General features: G+C 45.2%; 1 protein-coding gene across 1 annotated transcript; it reads right to left on the bottom strand.

The window, feature by feature from the left end:
• Positions 1-1770: 1770 nt before the first annotated feature.
• On the bottom strand, positions 1771-19458 carry abhd17b (abhydrolase domain containing 17B, depalmitoylase; the record flags this gene model as incomplete). Its single annotated transcript, XM_083645234.1, has 4 exons — positions 19155-19458; positions 16982-17458; positions 3780-3959; positions 1771-1990 (listed from the first exon to the last, which is right to left on the bottom strand). The coding sequence occupies exons 2-4, from the start codon at positions 17446-17448 to the stop codon at positions 1771-1773; spliced, it is 867 nt and encodes a 288-aa protein (XP_083501360.1). The 5' UTR covers positions 17449-17458; positions 19155-19458.
• Positions 19459-19592: the final 134 nt, after the last annotated feature.

Here is a 19592-nt window from a genome sequence, read left to right as displayed (position 1 = left end):
ATGCTCAAAGCTTGGTCCAGCGCTCAGTTCAAGCAAAGGTTCATGTTTTTATTTTATTATTATGGGCAAAAGTTGGTTGTCTTATTGTTTTTGTTCATTTTCAACAGAGGGAATAAAGTTTATTCCGATGGGAAAAAAGTATTTATAAAGTCTGAATAGTTATTTTTAAACCAGGGTCAATTGTCGTGTCCACAGAACTGTCCAGCATTTATTTTTTCTGAAAAACTAGGAATGCACGATATATCGGCAGTCATATCTGCATCGGTCCGATGTTACAATGTTAATATCACTTATCAGTATCAGACAAAATGTTCACATTGAGAAGAAACAATGCGGGAAATCTATGATTTATGGGCTTTTCCAAATGTTTTGGAAATCAAGAAATTAATTACTTATTCAAATTCACAGGGTGTACATGTGTTTTCCAGTATGTACACAATTTGATTATCATAGAAATGTGTTTTTATACAGGTCATATCGACATCGGTAAATATCGGTTATCGGCCATAACAGCAATGTTAATACCGGTTATCGGTATTGGCCAAAATGTTCATATAGGTGCACTGCATCCCTATGAAAAAGTTCATCGACTACAACGTAGTGAGACTGATCTTACAGCAACAATATTTCAAGGTCAACTCAGAAGAAGGAACTGCTAAAAAAGAGAAAGGAGTGTGAGGCAACAAGGCAAACACCACGCCTTAGCTACATCAGTTGCTGCCAGAGCGCCATCTTGCATCATCTTCTTGTGGTTTGTTACATCAAACTGCAGAGAGTACCTCTTTTTAAGACAAAAGAAAGAATGAGAATAAGCCTTTACACAGCTAACAGAGCTTTGGAGATGTTTCTAGATGTCATTCGTACAAAGTACACTTGTTTGTGTGTCTGTTCTAAGTCTCTGCAATATATTATACTCAACATTTGGCAACACTGGCACAGCTAGATCATATGTCAGTTTTGTCTTGTACAGTTCTCAGTCACATGATACGTGCAAATATTATGTATAATATAAAAACAAAACAAAATAAACAATAATCAAAAAAGAAACCATGGTGACTGCAGTGGGTAAGACCTGACCTGACAGCCAGACAGAGGTCGGTTGGGTTAGAGACAGTCCGATCCATGTTGGTCCAGTCCAGTTCCTCAGAACCTCAAAAGCCTCTGAATAGTTGGTCAGAAGTCTCCACTAAGGTCGGACCGTGGACCATGTCCTTCTCAAAGGCAGCAAAAATGTGATGCACACATTCACACAGTCTTCATATGTATGCACGCAGTATGTTGTCTGTCCGTTCTGCTGTGCACATATCCTCTCCCCCTGTCTCATTCACACATAGCCACTATGTGCAATTTTCAACATGATAAAAAAAGAACAAAAAAATGTAAAAGCAAAACAAACAAAAAAAGATGGGTTTCCAAAGGATGAGTGCCTTAAAGTTCACAGTTGCAGCATGTGGAGTGGACGGTACTGGCAGGCCCCCGGCCAGGGGGGGAGCAGGGCTTCACAGGTGGAGAGGCGCTGAATGACGATAGAAGTCTGTCGCCGTAGACTCGGCACTACACAGCGACATACCGCTTCTACCGGCATATTCTTGTTCTAAGACAACAGCACGACACCTCTACTCCGTCACCCCACCTCTCTAAAAAAATCCTTCACACATTGACCAGTCTGCGGGCTAAGGACTGTTTAAAGCGCTCCTCCGGGTGCTGTGTGAACGGTTGCCCTCTCCGCCCTCTTCTCCATCACCCCCCACCTCGCCTCGCCCCGCCCCTCTACAAGTTGACCAGTTCGTGGGCTACGAACTGCTTGAGTCTCTCCAGGTACTGTCCGTACAGCTCCACGTCGTTGTGTCCCGCCCCCTCCACCCACAGCGGCTCCACGGGCCGCTGGCAGCGCTCGTACAGCGCCAGGCCGTGCGAGAAGTCGATGACCTCGTCCTCCGTACCGTGGATCACCAGCACCGGTGACGTCACCTTGGAGATCTTGTCGATGCTTTGAGGTGGGGAGGAAGAGGAAACGGACAGTTAAGGGAGAGATAAGCACACACAGAACATGTGAATTGGGTTGGGGTGAGCGTAATAATAAACTGTGCAAAAAAGGCTAACGACAGGAGGTTGAAAATGCACTACAAGCAAATGAAGAGAAGAAGAAAGTTCTGAGTAATGGAGAAAAGGAGCAGCTAGTCTGCTGACTGACCACTAGAGGAAGCTATTGAGCATATTTACTAAGCACTGTGACTCATTCATAGAATCGGACATTGTCTGAATTCATCTGACACATCTGTTCATTTATGAGTGCATGTTTAGCTTGCTTGTCATGCAGCACTATGCAGTGCTTTAAATGCTGTGTATTTATACTGGATTTAACTGTGCAGGGAAGCGGGTAGGGCCTCTTAGCTAATAGACGTGTGCAGCAGGTTAACTCATTCACCGCCAATGACGTCTTTGACGTGTTATCAGCAATGGCCTTCCCCGCCAAGGACGTGTTTGACGTGTTTTTGTTTTTATTGGTGCAGCGCCTGCAGCAAACACTTGCCCAGCCTGTGACACAGACACAGGTCCCTGCCTTCAAAGGGTAGCCGACAGCACGCGATCAAACACATACCGCAGCTGTTGTTTTGAAATTGAGCAAGAGGAAAAGCAGCAAAACGGGTAACGCTTCCTTGTGCAGACAGGAGAAACGCCATTGAAACGCCCTCGGCGCGCTGCACGAGCTGGAGTCGCCTTCCTCTGTGCCAGCCAGGAGAAAACGGGAGAAAGTAATCAAGAGATGTGTTTGATCATCGGAGGAATGAGGAAATGATCGATCAGTTTGCGAGGGCGGTGAGGACGTGTTGAATAGCCGAGGGGAAAACGGGAACGATCAAATAGCAAAGTTGATATGACAGGGACGAGGACGAGGACCAGAACAAATCAAAAATAAACACAGGAACAGCTAGGCAGCAGCGGGCAGAAGGCACTCACAGCAGCCCGCTGTCCTTCTCAAGAGCTCTTCAGTTGGTTCATGAAATCGCTGGGCTGCGTGCCCTCCAGTGTTGCTCCTGGCCAATCCCAGCGCCACAGGGCGTGGTTATTGCTTATCCTATGTTGGGTTAGAAATCTAAAAGGGGGATGTGTGTGTGTGTGTGTGTGTGTGTGTGTGTGTGTGTGTGTGTGTGTGTGTGTGTGTGTCTGTCTGTCTGTCTGTCTGTCTGTCTGTCTGTCTGTCTGTCTGTCTGTCGGTGTGTCTGTCTGTCTGTCTGTCTGTCTGTCTGTCTGCACACTCACACCGAGTAAACTGTATTGTTGAATGTAAAAAAAAAGCACTTCATGTGTGTATATATATATATATAGGCCTATATTTTTTTTTTTTTTGTCATTTGTGTCCTAACGAATAATATTTACATGTCTGATGTCAATACAGTTCAAAATAAAAGAATTGAGAGTGAGTTATGCCTGAGATTGTGCCCTTTTACAAAAATGCTTTTTTCTCCCTTTTCTCTTCCCAGACAGGCTTTTTTGGTGAACATGGGGTGTATAAAAAGGGTTATAAGTAGAGTACAGAACATGCTAAAAGCTAACTTTCTTTTTGGGGGTGAAAGTAGAGACTTAGATCTTCATTTCGAGGTATTGGACATCACTGTAGTCCTAGTACAGAATTTACTGTGGGTCTTGAAAGATGACCAAACATTATGGAAATACTTGGCCTGTGCCAAAAATGCCAGTCAGATATTGGCAGTGAATGAGTTAATTTGTGTTGACGCACACCACTCGCCATGTGTTTGTACAGTTAGTCCACTCACTTTGGGAAGGCGTCAAAGCAGTAGGTCTTCTTGGTGTCGGGGAAGGCCACCCTCATGCCAGAGGTGAGCGGGGAGTGGAGGATAACGGCGGCGCTCTCGTAGCGAGCAGCCAGGTCCACGGAGGGCACGGTGCCAATGCTCTGGCCGTACACGATCACGTTCTCTGGACGGATGCCATACCTGGGAGAAGGACACAGATTCACGGTTTCACTGAAGATCAAGAACAGGGGGGGAGGGTTCACACTAGCCACCGGCCAAGCGGTACGATCGTCTATGCTACCAGAGGCTGGCAGGCACCCAATCACACCCTTTGTATTATTTAAAGCATTTTGACTGGTAAAATAATGAGTGGGTGTTTTTTTAATCTATCTTTTTTTTGTATTTTGGAATCCACTGCGGAAAGTTCACTTTCAAAAAAAGGGAACAATTATCATGTCCCTGTTGTAACTACTATGACACTGCTTTCCCCCCCAATTATATGTTCTAGTTAAAATTGTGTTATAGGCAGCACATAGTACACGAACAAACAAACAACCTATCAATTAGTCTCCCATGTCCCTCCCATTCCCAAGCTGCTCCACAAGCAAAAAAACACACAAGCAAACACACAAGCAAACACACACACACACACACACGTGCTAACAAAGCCTTACTCACACACTCCATTATCAGATAAAACCGCATGGGACAGTGATTCACCGACCTTCTGATATAAGCTCCCATACACACACACACACACACACACACACACACACACACACACACACACACACACACACACACACACACACACACACACACACACACACACACACACACACACACACAATACAGCCAAGGTCCACTGGATTTGGCATTCTATTGCTTCCTGAAGCAGCTGAACAGAAGACCACCACTGGAGCCCCCCTGCTGTGACTTGGAGGGGAAACTATAACACAGCAGAGAACAGAACTAGGAGAGAGAGAGAGAGAGAGAGAGAGAGAGAGAGAGAGAGATCATCAGTGAAACTGAGGGAAAAAGAGTGAGAGGGGGGGAAAGGGAAGAGAAGACATTCCACAGCTGATTATGGAGAACGTGACCCACTCTAGCAGGCAGTCAGCTGACGACCTGAAACTAGTCCGAGAACACTGCAGTGTCTCTACCACTGCTGGACAACCCCAACAGGTTTGACACAATCTCTACACCACTCTATTATAGTATTATAATTAGGAACCCTAACATTACAGGTTTAGCACGTCTCTACCACTGAAGCACAATAACACGTTGGCACGCTGTGATAAACACAATGCATTAACCAATGTCTGACACAAACGTGCTGTGATATATGATTATCGTTAGGATCTCTACAATCACAAGTCTGACACAACCTTTGCAAAGGAACGCCTGCAGTGATGTACTGCCATAAAGGGAATTAGGCCTCACTCAAGTGTTACGAGTTCATCTCAATGGTGGCAGATTCCCTTCAACTAGGACATGGAAATGCACACATACTAATTAGTGGACAGGAGGAAGTGTTGACTGTTGGTGTGTGAGGCCTTCTCAAGGTATAAATAGGGGTGAAAAATACTGGCATGGCATGGGAAAGGCTTGCTGCAGTGTTAGATCACCACTAACCCGAGTCTGATATCAGACTGAATTGTCAACTCGTTACATTTCCTTCTTCAGTATGACATGGTCACCTCCACTCTAACCGATTTCAGTATGACATCACCTCCACTCTAACTGATTTACTTGGGGGAGGGGGATCCGATTATATTTCCCCCAACCAATTAGAGACCAACGTATCTGCCTGAATCTAATCCAGTGCGGAGAACGCAAAAAAACATCTCCCAATTGAATAAATGCCTTCAAATGAGAGTGCTGTTTGAATTTAAAAGTAATTGGTACTTTTAATCCATTTAGAACAGCCTCGATAGCAGCGTATTTCCCACTTCCCATACATTGATCTATTTGTGGCGGATCCCCACAAAGAGATTTTGACCGCCACAAAATGTATTAATTTAAACTAGTTGACTGCAAACTCCTGCTTTAGGGCTTTTATAAGTATTGTCTTGGTTGAACATCATTCCAATCCAATTGAGATTAGCAACTTTGAAAAATAACTGTCAGATATTCCATTGGATGGCGTTGACATCTATGCTGACGGAGGTGACAGTTGTCTTTAATAATTGAATAATGTGTTTGAAATTACTACTTTATTTTCCATTAAGTTATTTAAATACTTCTAAGTAGGCTACTTCCATTTTTATATATTTTTTTTTAATGTGTGTACTATTTTGTTCTATTATGACGTCAATTCCGTCATTTCGCTGTCAACTCCGTCATGAGAAGTCACCTCTGTCAGACGGATTTTTTTTTCTGATATACTCAGGAACTGCACAGAGGTCTGCCTCCATTGGCTAATGAAATTTGCCCACTCCACAAAAGTTCATCCTATCCAAATGTGGAGTGGGCGGATTTGAAAGTCTCAAACTTGACCGCCTCCTTTTCAAAAACTGACATGACCAACGGCTGAGCTGATACCTCTGATTTTGGGGGTGTTGAGTATCTCTTTAAATATATGTTTATAATGATTTATAAAATGAGTTTACGTCAATAAAACGTTTCTATGGTACAAAAAAGAAAGAAAAACAAGAGAGAAGGTGCGAACAGCCCCTCCTCGGCTTGCTAGCTAAGGTGTAGATAACTGGACTAAAGGACAGTGGTCTTGCCGTAAGAGACACCCCACTTTTCCTGTTGAGCTGTGAACAATAGCTGGACGGGAAGGTCGAAGGTCAGCAAACTGGTTAGAGAGGAAGTACTGTAGGACAGGTCATAGTAGGACAGGTCATACAGTCTTTTCTCACAACCCAGGATAAAAAGAAAATATTTCAGAGATGACTGGTTCTGGTTTACGTCATAAACCATGGTTAACGACTTACAGTCCCTGTCATCAGCCCGTACACTTTACGGGCTGATGCTCAATATTGATCTCGCCCAGGAGAGATGAAAGTAAATCACAGTTGTTTGGATGCTTACCGCTCACAAGCAGCCTTGCATCTTAATGGATGGACCCTTTTCACGGGGGCCATTTTGTGTCGAAAAGGCAGGGTAAACACAGGTGCAAGTAAAACAGTAATGAGGTTTTCCTACTTCCAATCATGGAAGTTGGAAACCCTTTTCGACACAAAATGCCCCACATGAAAAGGGTCTATTCTGAATTACTTGAGACTTTTCCTCCAATTAGGACCTCACAAGTTACAACTGCATCCTAAAGTTGAACAGCCATGCCTCCAGCTGTAGCATGAAAACTTCCAAGTCCACAATAAGAGCTTGTCTTGTCATAGTAGTCTTGCATGTTTGTTGTCATCTGTTGTGAACAGTTTAAACAGTGCACGCCTAGAGAAGACCTTTATCTTGAAAAGGATAACGCTTATCTTGTTCATGTTCTCCTCCATATCAGCGATATGAGGCCACTACAGCCTGGCCCATCCCCAGAGACACAAACACAGTCAGCACAGGGATGTCACAACAACACTGTGTGCAGCCAATGCAATGTTGAAATGGGGACGATAAATTGAAATCATCTGACAGCGTACTCACAGCACATCACGCTATACAATGATAGCAAGCGCAGCAAAGCCAAGGCAAATAGAACATGCTCTACGTAATGTAGATCTTTACATTCGAGGAATTTGGCCATGAATACTAGGGGTGTCAAAATGAATCGTATAATCGATGCGGACGTGTGAATCGAATCGAAGACAGATGAATCGTTGAATCGTTTAGGTTAAAATTTCTGTTGACATTCAGATTTTAAAGCACTTTCTAAAGTTTCTAAGTAAAAAAGGGACTTGATACTAAATATAATACAGAAAATTGAGGATGTGATACTTGGAGCTGCAATACTTTGAGCTGTATCGAGATGCATCGTGGAATCGAATCGAATCGTTGACAGATGAATCGTAATCGAATCGAATGGTGAGGCCAGTGAAGATTCACAGCCCTAATGAATACTCTTATCCGGAGCAGGTATGGGGTGTTTTGCCCCGAGGAGTCGCGAGGACACACACTTATGAAACACAGCAGATGATGCGAGGGTCGAAACTTGTGACTTAATTGCAGGCACGAGACAGCGTCCTCTAACCACCATCCTGATCCTACACTGCCGCACCCTGCTGCCACCTCTGGTTCCATCAAGCATTGTGGCTTGTCCTCAAACTAATCCGGGGAATGAAAAGGCAATGTAAAGAAAACACAGTTTGTCTGGGATGATAAGAATGCAGGTCAGATCTGCGGCTGCACTAGTCTTAAAGCGCACCACAGCTGGCCTTGACCAACCCAACTGGACCCAGGCCAGGACGAATCCTCGCACGGGCTAGCACCACTCCACTGTTTACTATTTACTCAGTGAATTTGAGCTGCAACAGACTTGACCTATAGCCACAGCCTGCCCTGCTCTGTGGTTATACCCCTCCTCCTCCACCTCCCCCAAACCTTCATCCATTTAGCCTTCTGACACAAATAACATCTATTATGCATCACATCACTCCCCTCCTCCTCCTCCTCCTCTCTCTCTGGCTGCTCACCTCTTGCTCCCTGTGGACCAAACATATTATCATCGCAGCAGTCGCTATGATATTTTAAGAAATCCCAAACAAACCCTATGTATGTATGCATGTATGTATGTATGTATGTATGTATGTACTGTATGTATGGTAATTTTTCCATAGATTGGCGTCCCATCTGTACTCCAGCCATGGGATATTTTAGTGAAGACTTTACCAATGGTCTCCTATTGTGCTTTGTAGCTTTTCCACTCATTTCCTCCTCCCACTGTGTCCTTGCCTATTCACATTTGTAAAGGAAACAGCTGAGCTGAGATCACACAGCACGTAGTCTCGCTAGCCGAGAGGCTGGCTAGCGAGACTACACAGCATGTAGCTCAACACTCGATTCAAACGCCGTTCACTAAAGTCAGTCAGTAAGAATGACTGGAAGATGAAGACGGTGAGAATGAAACAGCCAGGAGACTTGTAGACCTGCTGGTTGTGTACCCAGCAAATACCATCACTAGGCCTGGCTCCTGTCTCCGTCGGCCAGGTGAGTTATTTTGCACTCCACCCAAATGACTAGACGGACACAGGAGTCTTTGTCTACTACTGGCCCGATCAGCCAATGACAGCAGAGGGAAAGAAAATAATTAATCTACACAGTGGGTTGCCCCTCTCTCTCTCTGTGTGTGTGTGTGTGTGTGTGTGTGTGTGTGTGTGTGTGTGTGTGTGTGTGTGTGTGTGCGCGTGTGTGTGGTGTTTTGATTCTGATCAATATTATGATTGACCAGGATGTGAGGGTTTTTATTGCCCACAGTATTGGGAAGGCCTCAGTCTGAAAGCTCATTGGACATCAGTTGCTAGGCTACCAGTCAATATTAGACTAGCAGGATTGACTGCTGGCCCGCCTCCAATCCAGAGTCAAAAGAAAATGATACAGTGCTATTCTGTAGTGTCTCACACACACACACACACACACACACACACACACACAGTGACGCACGCACACACACACACACACACACACACACACACACACACACACACACACACACACACACACACACACACACACACAGAAAGGGAGGAAATGGGCTGATGGCTTCTGTTTAGCTAGTCCTACTCCCTCTGTCTCTCCTCAGTCAATAACTTTTAGCCTCTCCTCTCCTCCTCGCTCTCTCTCCATGTGATAGTAGTTGAGCCAATGGTACACACGACACACACATACCGTACTTCTACTGACATCATAGTATGCACAATCATTAGTATTATACAATGGAGGTCGTGTGTGTGTGTGTGTGAACCTGCTGACTCATATAATATCAATCTGAATCATCTGACTGACTTACTGCTCAGAAGGGAGTGCCTCTCCTCTCCTCTCCTCTCCTCTCATCTCCTCCCATGGCTGAACAAAAGAGAACGTGTGTATCGTGTGGTTTTAGGCTCCAGAATCTGTCCAAGGAGGTGCTGGTAACAGTTAGCTAAATGCCATTTGGCTGCCCACTTTCATATGACCGAGGAGAACAGTAAAACAGGCTATACAAGTATGTACTGTAGAGTCTACATACTTATATAAAAGAATCTACTCCCTTCCAAGTAGACACTTGGGACTCCCAAGTGATAGGTCGATTTTTTTCTGTTTTCAAAAGGCATCAAGACAGAGAGACATCAGGGCCATTCTCTTCTTCAGGCAGTGAATCTGATCCAACACAAGAGACACACGGGATGTAGACAGTCTACTGAAGCGAGGCCATGCAGAGAGGCCTTTTAATCTAGTAGATTCATGTTCAGCGTCAGGGTTCAAAGGCTGGGTCTGCCCTCTTTCTATCACAGTGACACTCAATTAACAAACACTCAATCAGCCCCGCCCACTTGACCCATTGTATCACAACTTCCTGTTCAAAACACCGTCTGTTTTACCTGCTCAAACTAGTCTGACTCACCTGGTCAAACCTAGTTTGACTCACATCATGAGTCAGACTAGGTCTATGAGTCACAGGAAGCGTAAATACAATCGGAACTTCCGATTGAATTTACACTTCCTGTTAAGTCTCTCAAGCCAGACGGTCTCTTCTACATCAGGTGAATAGATTCAATAGTGCTCTACACACACATCGCACAGTGACAAGACCAAATACAAATATGCAAAATGTGCACTCGTATCTAGAGTATAGGCATGTCATGTGATAAAAGACATCCAGGTCTGTGTGTGAGGCCAACTCCGTGGATAGTTCTGTCCTTGACCTAATCCTAGAAAGTAGCCTGTATCTTAACTGCGTATAAACCTACTGTAATAGCTGTACTAACGAGAGGGCCTCACTGTGTGAGCATGTGTGTACTTAGTAGACCTGATGGTATGACTCCAACTGTATGAGTGCGTAATGAGGCATTGCTGAGAAAGAACCAAGAGTGCTCAGTGACCTAACCCAGTTCCACTGGTCATTAGTTTGACAGCCAGAGGCTAGCTTATAGACTTATTCAATATCACTGAAGGATCGTAAACCACGAGACAGCTGGGCATGAGATACAGTACATGCACACATGCTTCTACATACGTTCTACATACTGTAAGTTGAAACCTTGTGAATCTCAAGTCATGTCCTGGTTCCTGGAGGCCCCTCATCTGATCTAGGGCTGCACAATTAATCAAATCACAATCGATCACACACCATCAATCACAATCACAATCACAATATGGCCATGTGCAATATCTAAATCACAGGATCCTGCAATTATTTGCAGCGTGTCCCGGCCTATAAATCAGATTTTTGACGTAAGGAAACATGCTTGTTTGGTACAGACCCCAGTAAAAAAAATCATATCACATTTTTTTCTCAGTGAAAATGAAATACAAAAATGACCATTCCCACTAAAATCGTTTCGCATATCTCAATATCTGTCAGTATAATAGCAATATATATTTTTTTACATATCGTGCAGTCCTAATGTGAATGTGATCTTCAAGAGGTTTTTCCAAAGACTTTATCCTGATTCACAGTCATAGACAGACACACAAAAGCTGTTAGAACTATTACAACTCTGAAAGCTCTATCATTTCTGATACACGTAGGCAAACGAACAGCTTGTCTGACGAATGTAAATGCTTGGTTGGCCTAGGCAAATTAGCTAGTGGCATTTTGGACGTGAGTACAGTGTTAGTACTGTTATACACCTGAGCCTAGCCTACTTCAAACAACAGTTGAGTATTGGATGACTAAATGTCAATATTACTGTGATTATTATACCCTAACACATGCCAACAAGTTGGTTAACAACAACTATTTTAGCCAACAGGAATCAGATATGAGGGATATTGGTGTATGAGATAACAGCCCATGTTAGAAACCGGACAGACAAACCTCATCTTTATTTGTCACAGATGACACACCACACATGTGAACGGCAGCTAGTACACACACACACACACACTTTTGGAGGTGCCGTGACCACAGGCTGGCCAGGAGCGGTGGGCAGCTACAGTGAAGCGCCCAGGGACCAACCTCTTCCAACCGCCGCTGGGCAGACAATGATCTTCTGCATGTTTTTTAGTGTGGGTCCATAGAGATGTTATGGAGAAAACCCTAGGGGAGCAGTGGGAGAACATGCAAACTCCACACAGAAAGGCCCTTTTCACGAGATAGCCCACCTGGGCACTAGGCACAGAAGGCATGGGGAGACATAGCCCCTGTGTCAACAGCATCCTAGGCGGGAATTGAACCCAGGACGTTCTTGCTGTGCACAAAATTATTTCTGTCTGCTTTCATGCTCTTCTGAAATCAGGTATGTAATCATATTGCAAGTGTGCCATCCATGCAAAAAGCAATGAAGCAATGCTTACAACAGCCTTCAGGCATAAAAACAGTTTGAAGTACAGTAGGTGCTAACCGTACTGTAAGCTACAGCAGACAAAGATGCTTATCAACTCAATGTCAAATTAATTGATACAAATCCTACTCTGTAGTGGGCCTTAGGTTACAGTTGAAGGGATCCAACCCCTGAACATCAAGTTTGTCAAGTGTGACATTGCTGCTGCTTTCTGCAGCTGAATGCAAGCTGACAGAAGCAAAGTGACAAAGAGCTCAAGGCTGTCTGCAGAACATCAGTTAGCAGCAGGCCATGAAGACTGAGACAAACAATATAAAGAGAGACCATTTCTGTCAATACGCTCGCTTGGTAACAAAAGCTTTCATGTTGCTTTCTGAATTGAACACCAGACAGATTTAGCACTTAGAAGAACTCTCCTCCAATGAAAGTCTTTGGAGCTGGGGACCAGCCAATGAACGCAGAGGCCAAGCCACACAGTGTGCAGAAAAAGAATCAGACAGGCAATCAGGGCAGTGTGTCTGAAACACACGCACGCACGCACGCACGCACACACACACACACACACACACACACACACACACACACACACACACACACACACACACACACACACACACACACACACACACACACACACACACACACACACACACAGAGAGACTTCACAACTGAGCTTCCATGAAAATAGCCAACACACACAAATCAAAAGCAATCAAGCATATTGTGATAAAGCCCGATTCTGTTCTGCAGAGATTCAATGAAATTTAAACGGTAATTTTTTGTGCTGTCATGACTGTGTGGGAGGAGCAAGAGGTCCCATGGTATAACCAGAGACCTTTAATATAGATAGACGACACCCCCAACTTCAAGTCACTTCCGGTATATGTGCCACGGAGGTTTCGCCACTTAGGAGACTGGTCAGCCAATGAAGTTGACAGACAGCCAATCACAAGCTGATAACCACACCCGTTTAGGAGACCGGAAGAGTACCATTTCTTACAATTGGCGGAGACTGGAGTGGGGTGTCTATCTAATATTAAAAGTCTCTGTCTGGTATAACTCACTACACAAGACACAAGTCGGACAAGTAGAAGAAATTAAGTCAGGCAAACAAAGACAGCACGACAGAACAGTTATACACATCATCCCGTTTCCCTCAGTGTGTTAATGTGCATAGGAAGAGGAAAGATGCAGAAAGGTTTCAGAGTCAGAGATGTGAATTGTGCTGGATAACGCACGCACGCACGCACGCACGAGCACACACAGCTCGTAATTGTCTAGCCACCAGAAAAGCAGGTTTTTCTCCACAGCAGCAGTGGCCTATTTCCTGTATATAGAATCTTTATGAATGATAATGAGTTTCCTGTTTAGATCGCCAGCTTCCTTATTTAAAACCAGGAAGACATCTGCTACAGAGGAGAGCGCTCACTACATCCTATGTACTGGACGCTAGTTTGGGACAAAGTGGCACATATGTAGCGACAGTCAAGGCGAAGGTCATTTAGCAGCTGTTTAACACAAAGCAACAGTAACATTTTGTTAGCGGTGGTGGCGCCGGTGGCCCTCCCAATGACATTATCGGGCTAGCGACGACATTAATTTACCAAATGAAGAAGAACACAGAGCTGCCGTCAACATTCATTATTCAGGATGAGCATTCACCAGTCCACTCCTCCTCCTCCTGATTCACTTTGTTTTGACTCTTCTCTCCCCTCCGTGCCTTTTGTCTTCCTGAATATTCCCCCTCTTGTCCTCTCACGGTGCAGCCACATCTACGCGACGTTTGACGCGGGCTAACGCTGCTGCCCATCCACTTTGTATTGGAACATGCTGCTCGACGCCTCGCAAAGCATGCTGGGAGACCAGACGACGCGTAGCAGGCTTGTGAAGCGACAGTGGGCGACAGAGGGGGCGGGGTGGAATTTGACAAAGTACAAAGCTAGCCAATTGAGCTCGTCCTAGCACCTATCCTAACCTTCCTGTCCTCTTCCACTTCCTCTCTACCACCAATTTTCAAAGAAGCAAAGTAAATCTAGCAGCAGCTAGCTTGGGAGCTAGCTGCTGCTTCCGGATTTCCACGGCCACCAAGCGTCAAGCGTCCATACAGCCAAGCGTCAGCCCGCGTCAAACGACGCGTAGATGTGGCTGCACCGTCAAGAGTCATTTGTTTGTCTTCCAGCAGGAAGTACAGCAACAACAACTAGGCCTTCTGGATGAACTTGTATTTCTCCTCTTCCGCAGAACTCGGCATAAACAAAAAGGCACAAACATAGTGGACACGTTACTTTCATACACACGCGTGTGGACACACACACACACACACACACACACACACACTCGACCCCGCCCACTCTACATCTTGTCCTCTGACAGAACAGGTGTGTGTACATGTACCTTTTTTTATTTATGCAGAGAGGAAGAGAGAAAATAATGCATCTTGTGTTTGTGTCTCTGTGTATGTTGGTAGGATCCCACCTGGGCCTGTTTAGATGAGAACCATTTCTGGATCAAATGGAAAACTTTTGTTGCGTCTAACTTTTAGCCTTTCGTTCACATGACAACGGCGTTTTGGGGGTTCAGATAGGGTTGCAATGCAAACCCTCCCAGATTGGCTAGGATAATCCAGTAGTCTCCCGAGATGGAAATTCCCAGAGATTTTTTTTGGTGAAATTATAAAAATGTGTGTGTGCGTTGGGTATGTTAGGTCGGGAGCGGGTTCGTTTTGTGTGTGTGTGTGTGTGTGTGTGTGTGTGTGTGTGTGTGTGAATTCCTACGGCAAAACGTAGGAAGACATAAGACGTTGGGACTGACCATGTGAGCCTAGGGTGAGTACAGAGCTACTGCATCACCAAATAACATGATTACGGTAGATCCATTTCTATGCATGTTGGAAACAATGTGACGACAATCTACTGGTTTATTTAAGAGTAATAGCATGAGTGTACTCGACGTGGTCAGACAGGGATGAGTCCGGGAGGCAATGTGAAAGGGTCAATATCAGGTTTACCTGCATTTTAAAAACCCTGCATATAAGCGGGATTTTCTGATGTAAAATCTGTATTTGAAAGGCTCTGCCAGTAAGCCAGCTATAAAGACATGGACTGAGAGGAGAGCGGGGGATGGAAGGAGGTCAGAGGACAAAAGAAAGAGAGGATGAAAAGGGAGGATGAGCGAGGCTACGCAGCAGAGCCTCAGATACATGGACGGAAGATAGATGAAGGGACATGATGGGGCTGGGCAGAAGGACAGACGGTGGGGGTGGAGGGGGATGGCAGCTTCCACGCCTGCTGAGCCAAGAGATGAGGCCGAAAGCCCACACACACACGCCCACAGTTTCTCTGCATACGGCTAGCCGATATTAGCGAAGAAACCTCATCTGCCTTCAGGAACACCATGCCATTCCTCCTACTAAAATAGCACTCCTCCAACCAGGATTTTATCAGCTCAATCTAAACCCTCCACCCAGCTCCTCTCTAGACCCTTCACATCTTCAACTCTTATCCCTCCATGTCTCTGTGGTCCCTTTATCTCTGTCACGCCTCCTTTCTATCAATCTATCACAGCCCAGTTTCTTCTGACTCCACATTCCTTTCTTCTCCTGCTGGGTTGTGACAGGGGGTTTCTCTGTAGCTTACTGTAATATCCAATGCATGTTTGCCCATTTTCCTTGGATACAGCTTTGCAACAAATCTGTGCCTTCCTTTACTTTGGGTGAAGGCCGACCTCGCACCTAACACCGAATGTTTTGGAAATATTTAATTCTGTGACTTCTGCAATTTTCCCATGACTGTACACATTGACACAATCTGAAAAACAGAATGCTTACTAGTTTCATGTCCACCAATGCCAAGCTGTCAATGACTCTTCCTCACTGCTTCCTAGCCTCGCGTCACCAGGCTCTTCCCGAGGAGAAGAGCCTGGTTTGTATTATACTCGACTTACGCCTCTCGGCTGTTTCCGGCCTAGACCGAATAATAGACAGAATAAAAAAATAAAACAACAAAACAAAAGATGGACCTACCGGACGTCCGATTGTGACAATTATAACGTTAACGAGATAACAAACATAACGTTAACGATAGGCTCTAGCTAACGTAACCTCGCGTCAAGCTAACGGCTACACAGACGTTTTTTGGTGCACGTTTCCGGTAGACTGTTTCCGCTTCCTTGGTTTACTCCGCCAGGTCCAGAAGCGGTGGAAACCGATCCAGACTACTGCTTACAGAGTTGAAAATGTCACTCATGTTCCCCAAGATGTGTAGAGGAAAGCTTAGGAGGACCATTTAACTAAAGCAAACCTGAGAGTATAAAGACACTGAACTGTCACACAGCGACGTACAGTATACAAGACTAAAGCATGTGATGGAGAGGATAACGTACAGTATGCAAGACTAAAGCATGAGTGATCGAGAGCATAACGTCTCGACTAGCATTCACGGTGTTCAAGCTAAAGCCGAGCGATGCTTTTCAAACCGTCTCCAGAAGCAGGTCGTTGGTTCAACCCCCCTCAAAGTGCGCATGAGGCATACATCATAAAACACTGTCTGAGAGCTTGTCAAGAATCGTTTACGTAACCGTTTAGGTTTTATTTATCATCCTTCTATTCGTCCTTCTGTCCCTAATTAGCATGTTCTGAGAAGACACATTTTGTAGTTCTCCTATCTCCCCTCCATCTATATGTTCACCCATACTACAGACTATTCTATCACCAGTATCCTCACATTCTTTAACCATCACTCGATAGTATCCATTCACCCATCTTATCATCAGGTTCTGAACGCCTGCCAGGCTGCACTGCCCCTCCTCGATCCATTCCTTCATCCATCCATCTCTGTCCTTCCTTACCGTGTCCTGAGTGCCTGCCAGGCGGCGTCCACGTCAGCATACAGGTTCTTTTCCGAGGGCTTCCCAGAGCTCGCCCCGTAACCCGAGTAGTCGTAGGAGAAGACGTTGCAGTTGATCCGCGAGCCCAGGCCGATGTAGAAGCTGCTCATCTGGCCCAGGTCCACCGCGTTGCCGTGGGAGAAGAGCAGCGTGTAGCGCGCGCTGGGCGAGCAGCGCACGAACATGCAGGCGATGCGGTTCCCCCTGGAGGTGCGCGTCATGAAGCACTCGATGGCGTCCTTCTCGCGGGGCGAGTACTGCCAGTCGGCGCGCTCGGACAGGTGCAGGGTCCAGCGGCTGCCGCTCTCGTCACACATGAGGCTGTAGGTGGGCTCCGGGGGCAGGAAGGCCAGCTTGGAGGCGATCTTGCTGGGGCACGGCGGGCAGCAGAACAGGCAACATAGCTCACTGATGGACAGGTGGTTCATCCTCAAAACACTGTGGAGCGGGAGAGCGGGGAATGGTGTGTTAGCAGTAGAAACATTTGCTGTGAACGTTGTTTGGAATTAAGAGTGAGGGAGTGAGACAGACAGACAGAATGATATTAAGCTGAAGGAGAAGGAAGGTGCATGAAACATCCAGGAGGCAAGGAATCAATGTGATCAGTCAGGCAGAACCACAGAATGACTTATTGATATTTAGCACCAATCAATCAATCAATCAATCAATCAATCAATTTTATATTTATATAGCGCCAAATTATAACAAGTTATCTCAAGGCACTTTACAAATAGAGCAGGTAGGAGACCAGGCTCTTTATTTTAGACCCAATAATTGAAACAATTCTCACATGATGCACTGGTGATTTTACTGCGAGGTCATGTGGCAATTGACCCCCTCTCTCTCTCTCTCTATCATGCTCATAGCATGCCTTACCGGATGCTAAAACACAACTCCATCCCTCTCAAACAACAGATTTGGGCTCTTAACCAACAATCCCTGCATCCCCTGCTGATCGATCACAAGGAAAAGCCACATTGCCACATGCTACAGTGAAGACATGCAGCCGCACTATTGCATGATGTTCTCTCTGTGCACAAACACTCGTCTTTGTTAAGTGGAAAAGGAGCAGCTTCCCCAGGCCTGCTCAGAGTTTCTTTTTTGTGTGGTTATTTTATACACTCACTATTGATTCCCTTCCCCTGAATGTATGGCCTCTCCTCAGCCAAGATCACCGGAAATATATATAAATATACAGTCGTGCTGATGATTTTTTTTCCCCCGGGCCGTCTGCCTCAAGGCTCCACAGCCACTCAGACAGTATTGACTAAAAAGCTTCCCTCTTTCATCCACCACACCCGTGTTGCATCCACACCCAAGGCTCGCTTTGACATGTTAAGGATGCTTTTGTTTTTAGTAGCACCAAACAGAGGTGTCTGCAGAGCTGGTTTTGGTCAGACCAAAGCTGGTTGGTCAAGATGACATAATCTGGTTTTCCTGGAATGCCTTGCAAACTCATTACTGTAATTTTGTGGCTCTGGAGACAGCCTTGTAGTTTGACCCTATACACTGAACTACACAGGCTTCTGTGTGAATACGGAGAAATGGCTCAGATAAGAGAAGAACACTATTGTCTGTTTAGACAAAAATGGTCTTGCATCAAATGATAGGCTAAAGAGTGCATTTAAGTGTGTGTTGTGTTCAGATCCAGCTGGTCTATGAATGCTACTCTGCTGCAAGGTCGAACAACCCAAATGGAGCACCGTAACTGGTAGCACAATTAATTGTAGAGGCTGTTTATTTCAACATTCGCCAGAATAATCCATAATCTCTTTGCCACGGAAGCAGAATGGAGCCTCACACTCATGCACTGTAATATGGTGGTGGAGAGAGCAATCTGATCAACGAGATTACAGTGAATGTAGGCTAGTTTACAAGTGTGCGAATTTAATCTCAAATACAATGACATTTTGACAGGTGTGTGACAGAGGGAGTGTGTGTGTGTGTGTGTGTGTGTGTGTGTGTGTGTGTGTGTGTGTGTGTGTGTGTGTGTGTGTGTGTGTGTGTGTGTGTGTGTGTGAGTGAGTGAGTGAGTGATTGAGAGAGAGAGAGAGAGAGAGAGAGAGAGAGAGAGAGAGAGAGAGAGAGAGAGAGAGAGAGAATGAGAATGGAAAACATGAACATATCTCGTTACCTGGACGGTGGCTGGACGCTTGTTTTGTTTTCGTTCTATTTTGAGATGACAATATTGGCTAACGTTACGGTTGTTCGATTTATCTTCACACCAAGCTAACGAATTCTGAGAGATTGACAAGGTTATCCTTGGCCAGATTCTCCTCTGTTCGTCTCGTCTGCTTGCAGTGTCACACAGAAGTGTGCTGTGTAACGTTATGTCCTTCTTGGCACGGACAGCAGTCGTGAGTTACTATTAGCTAACGTTACTGCTAGGTCCTCCGGTCCAGACAACCCCCAAAATGTATTTTTCTTCCGCTCGCTCGGTCTTCATATGGTCCTGGACGATAACGACATTGATACATTCAGAACGTTTACATCTATATAACAAAACGCTGACATCGGTAATATTAACAAATCTATAAAATTAAGTCTGTGCTTGCCTGAAGGCTGTGCTGGT

Source organism: Poromitra crassiceps (genome assembly GCF_964638095.1).
Source record: "Poromitra crassiceps genome assembly, chromosome: 10".
NCBI classification, from domain to species: Eukaryota; Metazoa; Chordata; class Actinopteri; order Beryciformes; family Melamphaidae; genus Poromitra; species Poromitra crassiceps.
This window is presented reverse-complemented; position numbering and strand designations above follow the sequence as displayed.